Source organism: Lithobates pipiens, unplaced genomic scaffold (assembly GCF_037356315.1).
Source record: "Lithobates pipiens isolate NorthernLeopardFrog02 unplaced genomic scaffold, aLitPip1_a1.2 Scaffold_18, whole genome shotgun sequence".
NCBI classification, from domain to species: domain Eukaryota; kingdom Metazoa; phylum Chordata; class Amphibia; order Anura; family Ranidae; genus Lithobates; species Lithobates pipiens.
The window spans coordinates 96,940,016-96,949,006 of NW_027507758.1; the positions used below are offsets into that span (position 1 = coordinate 96,940,016).

General features: G+C 41.8%; 1 protein-coding gene across 1 annotated transcript in view; it reads left to right on the top strand.

Annotated features, from left to right (window-relative positions):
• The window catches only part of LOC143990075 (uncharacterized), a 48,762-nt gene extending 39,976 nt beyond the window's left edge, over positions 1–8,786 (top strand). Inside the window, exon 4 of the mRNA XM_077490279.1 lies at positions 7,822–8,786. Within this exon, the coding sequence (XP_077346405.1) occupies positions 7,822–7,857 (36 nt within the window). The 3' untranslated portion in view covers positions 7,858–8,786. The remainder of the gene's footprint in view (positions 1–7,821) is intronic.
• Positions 8,787–8,991: the final 205 nt, after the last annotated feature.

Below are 8,991 nucleotides of genomic sequence, written 5' to 3' on the forward strand. Positions count from 1 at the left end.
CTTCTTTCATCCACAAAGCTGAAAGCTGAACTCTGGGAAAAAATGTAATTAAAGTAAAGTTATCCAGTCATTTTTATTAATTAAAGCAAACAAAAAAAAAAAAAACATTTCTAATATCGGATTTTTTGTTGTTGTACTGCCCTATATAACAACAAATGGACTGGACGAAGGCAGGTCAGCTCTCTGAGCCAATCAGAGCCCTGGATAAAATGAAATACAAAGCACAGCAATGTCATCATCTGTGTGCTGCTGCCCCTTTATTGTCTACTCAACGAGCTGGAGGTGGGTTAGCGACTGCTGTTTTGCAGTAGGGTCAGAGTCCTGGCTTTGTCCACTTGCACTGTTGGCTGGATCAGACTTGCTGAACAATAGAGTACATTGGTTTAGAGTCCTTTGGTAGATAGAACAATCCATATGTAGTAAATATTTTTACACATTCTTTATTTAAAGAACATTTTCACAATTACAATAAGCAGAAAACATAGTAATACACAAGATACATAGACCTAACCATCCAAGTACGTATTCAAAAAGGGTACCAGTAGGATACCACCTAATGTCTAGGTCTAAAATATTCGACATAGGTCCAACATAAACCCATCTTGGGCCAAAAGCATATCCCAACAAATTTAGTTTGTTAATCAATAGCCTGTCACGAAACCCAATGCAATGTGGAAGGGTATACAGGAGGTATATATAAGAGGGTATACATGAGAGAAATGTAACTTTGGAAAAGAATAAAAGGGAGAGAGAAGAATAAAAAAGGGGGGAGAGAAGCGAGGAAAGGTCAGCTCTTTGAGGCAATCAGAGCCCTGAATAGGGGCGTTTGCTAGGGGGTGGCTATGGGGGCTATACCCTCGAATCTGGGGCCCATAGCCTTGAGTCTCTTGCCGCAGGGTCCTTGCCTAACCAGTGGGTCATGGCCGCAGCTGCTGTGGCGGGCGGGCTGGCTGCATGAGACAGATGGAGGAGATGAGAGAAGTGAGCAGATGGACAAGCAGAGAGGACATCCCTCCCCGCCCACTCCACATCAGCGCTCTTCACAGCTGAGCCTCTTCAATGTGGGGGCAAGGTGCGGCAGGGAGCAGAGAGGTGACATCATCTCTCACTGCCCGCCACACATCAGCACTCTTCCACCCTCACAGCGCGGTGCAGTGGAGGTCACGTGCTTTCTGTCATCGGTGGAGCTCCACTTTGCAGCCAGACCCCCTTGCTTCAATGTCGGAGGTGCGGCGGGGAGCAGCGGGATGACATCATCTCTCACTGCCTGCCCCACATCACGCTCTCCTGTGCTCACTAAATGGACCAGTGCTACAAGCAATGCAGCATCAATGCACATTTGGTGGCATTGGCTGGCATGGCAAGTGACAATCCACATCAGTTGGCAAGTGACAACTTACATCTGATGGCCGGTGACGTGATAAGTGACAACCCACATCTCGTGGCCAGTGATGTGACAAGTGACAATCTGTAAATGGTGGCAGGAGATGTGGCAAGTAACAATCTGCAAATGGTGGCAGGTGATGTGGCAATCTACAAATGGGGGCAGGTGACGTGGCAAGTGACAAAACCACATCTGGGGGCAAGTGACAGTGGCAAGTAAAATGCTACATCTGGTGACAGGCGATGGTGGCAAGGGACACGGTGCATATGGTGGCAGGAGATAGGGCAAGTGACATGCCCAGGGCTCCCAATGATTCTGCATTATGGTGAGTTGAACCACTTCATTATATATTAGAATGTAATAATAGAAACAATGTGCTTCAATCTCCCTGACAGCATATCAACCATGGTGCCATGATGATTGAAGCGCCAACACCAGCCATTGCCTGCAAAATATGGATTACCACTGGCGTCCCCCCCCCCCCCCCCTCCGTGGGCCTGCAAAAAGGTTGGTGATTGCTGCTATGGGCTCTAGCTCCACATGTTTTGCAGACCCAGCAATGCCCCTGGCCCTGAATTGCTTTAATCGTCGTTCAACTCTGTCCAAATAGACACAAATAGAGCTTTCTCTTTTTTTTTCACCTCTGCGGTTTTTATTTTTTGTGCTATAAACAAAAAAAGAGCGACAATTTTGAAAAAAAAAAACAATATTTTTTACTTTTTGCTATAATAAATATCCCCAAAGTTTAAAAAAAACTAATTTCTTCATCAGTTTAGGCCAATATATATTCTTCTACAAAATTTTGGTAAAAAAAAATCGCAATAACCATATATTGATTGTTTTGCGCAAAAGTTATAGCGTCTGCAAACTATCGGAAAGATTTATGGCATTTTTATAGCATTTTTTTTACTAGTAATGTCGGTGATCTGCGATTTTTAGCGGTACTGTAACATTGCGACGGACAGATACTTTTGACATTTCTTTGGTAATATTGGCATTTAGACAGCGATCAGTGCTAAAAAAATGCCCTGATTACTGTGTAAATGTCTCTGGCAGGGAAGGGGTTAATACTAAGGGGCAATCAATGGGTTAAATGTGTTCCCTTAGCATGTTCTAACTGTGTGGGGAGTTTTTCCATCTTAGTTGGAAGAAACAGTATGGCTCCTCTCCTCTGAAAGACACAAATGCCCGTTCTGGTGCTCGTGCATGCGATCGCTCGTTGCCGGCGGCGATTGTGCCCGCCAGCCACGCGTATCAGGTCCCCTGCCATGCAGCAGGCGTGTGTGCGCGCCCTCTGGTGGCCGAAAAGGAGTAGGACGTACCCATAAGGGATTTCGCCCAGGAGTGATATTGTGCCGCAGTATATCTGCGTGACACGGTCAGCAAGTAGTTAAAGTCTTGTGAGGAGGTCCTAGGGTTTTCTCTCATGCATTTCAAGAACATTTGACAATATAAAACAAGGAAAAGTACTTAGATGACCTTGATATGTTTTCAGAGACCACACAAGTATACAAAAAAAGGTATATGTGTAGTAGCAGACATAGGGCACATTTGTCTGAAGCAGAAGAACATCTTTTTACTTGGATCTTGGCTTAGTGTCCTGATTTCCCAATGGTAGGAGTATGGGGACTGTTAAGAATAGGTATTGAAATGTTCCAGAGATGCTCAGCACAAAACAGTAACTTCACTAAAGCACTTATGTGTATTAGCCATTTGGTTATGTGCCCTATTTCTGACCTTTTCTGTTTGTGAGTGCCCGTCCTGTGCCCCAGTTTAATGGCTTCAAGTCCAGTCATAACATATAGTGTATATGGTATTATCCTAATATTAAAATAATTTGCAATCACTGGTCGAGAAATATTTGCCAGCATTGTAATGTTTAGCCAATTGATAATAGATGGTTCAAGACTACTTGGGTAATTTTTATATCCTTACTATAAAATACCTAACCAATCAATAGCACACAATGCATTAAATTGACAAAAGTCATGTAAATCCTCAGAGCCATTCATTTCTTCCAGGGTGAAGTGATTTTCATCTGCCATTGATTTATCAGCCTTGTTCTCAAGAGCTACTTGTAGAAACTCATTGAGACAGGTTAGACTTGTGACTAGCCAGATACCATAAATTTGAAACTTATATTATTTACAAATAATACTTATGTTTCTGTCAATCCAAACTGAAAGCAGCATCTTAATTTCTCTGAAAAACTGAGAAGGGTTGACATGCAACCAAGCATTTTGGATTAGGAACAAACTGCACTTGTTCAATGAACATTGGCTCAATGGTCTCACTAATGATTATGGCACAGTGGTGGAGGCTTGATTTATCAAATTTAGGGAAGCTTAATCAAAATAAAAAAAAAAAAGAAGAAGAAAAAAAAAAGGAAATAGGTAGCCTTTTGTATATATTTGATGTTTGTATTTGTAATGTTTTAAACAATTTTTTTTTTTAATTTGTCAGATAAATATAAAATACAGCATATCAAGATTTAATATTACTGTTTAACAACAGGTGAAGCTCTAGAATCCTTTTGACATGTTTACCAAGCTAATCTTAGCTGCTTTATTGAAGAAAGTCTACTTCTTACAGGACTTCTAAAATGTACACAAATAACTAGGTCCATCTGAAAAACTGACAGGGCCCTAAAACCAGTATTAAAGCGGGACTGTACTGGGGAAAAAAATATTAAAAGCCAGCAGCTATAAATACTACAGCTGCTGACTTTTAATAAATGGACACTCACCTGTCCCGGGGTCCAGCGATGCCGGCAGCCGAGGCCGATCGATCGTTCGGCTCTCGGCTGCTGCCGCCACCATTCTAGGTGAGGGAATCAGGAAGTGAAGCGAATCGGCTTCACTCCCCGGTTCCCTACTGCGCATGCGTGCGTCGCGCAGCGCAATAGGAATTGTCCGCACTGTCTCTGGGACCCGTGTGTGTCCCAGCATACAGCGCGGCGGGACAGGAAGAGGCATAGACTCCCACGGGAGTCTATGCCCGGAAGTGGGTGTAAATACCTGTCTTTGACAGGTATCTGCACCCCCCTCCCCCCTGAAAGGTGCCAATTGTGACACCGGAGGGGGGGAAGGTTCCGATCAGCGGAAGTTCCACTTTAGGGTGGAACCCCACTTTAAATAGTTATTTATAAAATATAGATGTTATATAAATAGAAAAAGAAAAGAAAATCTATTTGAAAACAGACATATTTAAACTATAGTTAAAGCCAATCAGAAATTAACTCAGTAGGGTTTGGTTAAAACCCATCACAGATTTATTTTATGTCTGTGTCTCCATGAGGATGTTGAGATTGAGTAAATATAGATCCCCATGCTACTATATTCTACCTCAAACTTATCACAGAAATGATAAAAATATGATATTCCTATAAACAATGTATATAACGTGCCACAGAAGATCAATGATAAAAAGCTGTGCACAAAAAGTGCAACAAAACAGTACAAAAGGTTTCAGATGCTTATCATTTTGTCTTGTCAAGGGGGGGTGAATAGTCATGGGGTCACACTTAAGAAAGTAAAGCTAAGGCTTGAACCTCTGCAGAAATCCCCTACATTAACATTACCACTTTCAGAAGCACCCAAGGCAGATATCTCTACCACAGCTGCTGGAAGAGAAAAATTCTCCAGATCACTCTCATTCCCAGTGTCTTAATGCCAGCTTGGTAAAACATCTGGATTTGCAGATGCTCTCTGAATGGTTTGGGCCAAGCAAAAGTTCGGCCCGAACATCGTCTGTTCTGCAAACACCTGAATTTGCGGGGCGCTCAGCAGAATGTTTGCTTGCCAAGTACCCCACTATGCACTGCGTGCTGGTCAGATCAAAGGCTTTGCCAATTAGGGCACAGAGCACAGTCAGAGTCCTGATTGGACAAAGTGATGATGACTTTGTCCAATCACGACTCAGTGCTCATAGTCCCACCCACACTATAAAAGGTTCCTTCCCAAGTACAAACACGCATGATCAGAGGCAAGGAACGTGGTCGGTCTTGTAAACTAGCCTTCGTAATGGAGAATTAACATTCGTGGCATGGCAAATTATAAAATGTCTAAATGCAGCACACATTTGCTTCTTCTTTAACCACTTCCCACCCGGCCAATGTACATATACGGCCGGGTGGGAGCTCTCTACTTCTGATAGGACGTTCAGGAACATCCTTCAAAAGGAGGGGGATCGCGCGTGCGCGCTTGCCCGCGCAGCGGCGCGATCCCGATGTGCTCGTGTCACCCGGACACGGCGCATCTCGGATCGGCAGGAGGGCTCTGTGATTGGCCCTCCTGATCACATGACAGCCGTCGTGATGTAAACAAACAGCCGGTTGCTAGGCAATCGGCTCCTCCTCTCCTCACACAGAAGTCATCGCTGAGGAGAGCAGATCGCTGCAGCCGGCTGGTGATCAGTGAGTATGAGCTGTTTTTACAGCTTTTTACTAACTGATCACCAGTCTAGTGTAATACACACATCACCACACAGTGTAAACACACATGTCACCACAATACATATGTCACCACACATGTCCCCAAAACACACATGTCCCCAAATAATAAAAAGACATGTCCCCAAATAAAAAAACACATGTCCCCCACATATGTCCCACTAAAATCACATGTTCCAATGATTATCTGCACACATATGTACGTGATCACCTGCACACATCTGTACATGATCATTTGCGTACATATGTCCGTGATCACACAAACCAATTATTATACACTTAACTGAATTTTTTTTACCAAAAACATGTAGCAGAATACATTTTGGCTTAAATTTATGACAAAATTAGATTTTATTGGATTTCTTTTAAAATAGAAAAAAGAAAATATTGTTTTTTTTCTAATTTCCGCTTTTTTTGCGCTTATATCGCAAAAAATAAAAAACGGAGTCGTGAATAAATACCACCAAAATAAAGCTCTATTTGTGCGAACAAAATGATAAAAATTTCATTTGGGTACAGTGTAGCATGACCGCGCAATTGTCATTGAAAGTGCGAGAGTGATGAAAGCTGAAAATTGGGCTGGGAAGGAAGGGGGCGAAAGTGCCCTGTATTGTAGTGGTTAATGAGATATTAATGAAGCTGTTTTACTTGAGATACTGATGGAGTTATGGCAAACATATTTTAAAAGGTTTTTGTTTTCTAGTGATATCAAGAATATTCTTGATATTCTTGAATATTATATTACAGTATGCTTGTTGTTTTTTTTTGGCCAAGTTACCACAACACCGTTATCCATTTTTATCCATAATTTTTAAGATCAAAGATACAACTATGTAGGTTGGTCTCTTGTTAATTTTACATTATATTTTTTAAAATGTAACCGCCTACTCCCAAACGGTCATTTGAAGTAAAACACATAACCAAGTATTATTTTACACAATTTTTTGATTGTGCAGAAAAAAAATAAAAAAAATTAAATTAGATGCTATCTACCATCCAAATACAAAGAATTTAACCAAAAAGTGCATTCTATGCATACAAAAATATATAAAATATAACAAATAAAATCATTAATAAAAAATAAATAAATTAGTAAGTGGTAAAGGGGTTAAAATCCTTAGTCCAGCGGTCTTGTTAGGGGGTCTTGGGGCTGTTATTGTCACTGAACGCCATGCTGCTGTGGTGTGTGGGTTGACTGTGGAGGTGGTGGAGGTGGTGCCACATAATCAGAAATGTGGGTAGTTTCTGAAATTTGGCCCCTCACCCCCTTGTTGAGGAGCTGCAGGTTGAGTTCCTCACACCTGCTCCTTTACTCACCAGCCATCTGCCTTAATTTATTGGCTGTCACACACCCAAATGCATCAGCTTCATCTGGGTTAGTATTGAGCGCAGTACTGGCCTTCCAGAGAAAGGAAGCTGTGGCCATCTCCAGATACCTGCTCTTCTTAGCCCTTTTAGCAGCAGGGGGGCATAGGGGAGGGATCTGCGACTCCGTCTGGCTGCTGACCGCTGGCTCCTCCAGACTGACACTTTCCTGTGTATGAAAATGGGACATAATTACAATATTTTTTATGGTTTGGTCATCAATCACACACAAATTTGATCTCCTCACTGTTGCAAACTGAATGTGGAAAAATAGAAAAGACTATCATTCTGACCCCAGCATTTTTCATTCTTGTTCAAATCATTTTTGGTCACTACTGTATATTGATATGGAAACCACTTTGTTAAGGCAGAAATATTTTACCAATAACGTCTAGTTATCATCATTGTATTTTTGGATAAAAATATGTACAACAATGATATACCTGGGTCAAGCTGGGCTCCTACACATCTTCATCCTGTGCATCAGGACTTGTGCGGACCTGTGGCCTCAGCAGGTAGAAGGGAAGGGAGTGTAAACAGTGATGGCCTGACCATAACTCACTATGTAGTTCCTCAGCCACTTGACCATTGTTCCCTTAATACTTTTTACTCTTCTTACTAGGTCATGATCTTCCACGATGTACTATTGCCAGAATGAGTGCAGATATGTTACATTTTTGAAGGACTTGGAGCAAATCAAGAAGGCTGCCACTGCTTTACAGCAAAGAATCAGAGATTTTGTGGACATGCTTGCCAAATTCTAATTTCCTCTTTCCTGGTCTGAAGTTTATTGTTCCACTTGGCTCCTGTTTGCCCTTGTAATTACCATGTTTTTATGCTGTTTTTATTACTTTTTATTTCAAAAGTTTAGTGACAGAACTCAGTGTTTCTACACTCCACTCCTCTAGGTGCACCACCAGGTCCTGTTTTATTATTTTTCCTCAGTCTAAAATGACTGTGCGAATTACTAACAGTGAAAATGACATCATCACATGTGCCAAATTCACGGAATCTTGAAAACATGACCTGGCTTTGCATCTTGAGGAGGATAGTTGGGAAACACTGCCCTAACTAATGTGAATTGCAATGTTTATGTGTTTTTTATAATCTAAAACCACAAATTTAAAGGTGCTCCAAATTGTATCTTAACATTCTTATTTCCCCATGATCACATGCCTAAAATGTGTGTAGTTCCATACATCTAAAGTAGCTCAGAGGAAGGGGTTGCATCCCTGAAACGCGTCCATTGATATCCCGTGATGGAAGATAGCACATGTTGACAGACTGTGTGTTTTGTGTGTTTAGAAAAATAGATGTTTGTAACTACCAGGGATGGGCATTATGTTCAGGTCACACATGAGTTCGACTCGAACATTGGCTGTTCGCCGGTTTGCCGAACAGCGAACAATTTGGGGTGTTCGTGGTAAATTCGAAAGCTGCGGAACACCCTTTAAAAGTCAATGGGAGAAATCAAAAGTGCTAATTTTAAAGGCTTGTATGCATGGTATTGTCATAAAAAGTGTTTGGGGACCTGGGTTCTGCCCTAGGGGACATGTATCAATGCAAAAAAAGTTATTTAAAACTACTCGCGGCTATAATGAATTGTCGGTCCGACAATACACATAAAAGTTCATAGATAAAAATGGCATGCAATTTCCCCAAACCCTGAACCAAAATTAAAAAAGAAATGCGTGGGGGTCCCTCTAAATTACATACCAGACCTTATCCGAGCATGCAACCTGTCAGCCTCAGGAAAAGAGGCCACCTGGTGACCCCGCCCCCTCTGATGCAC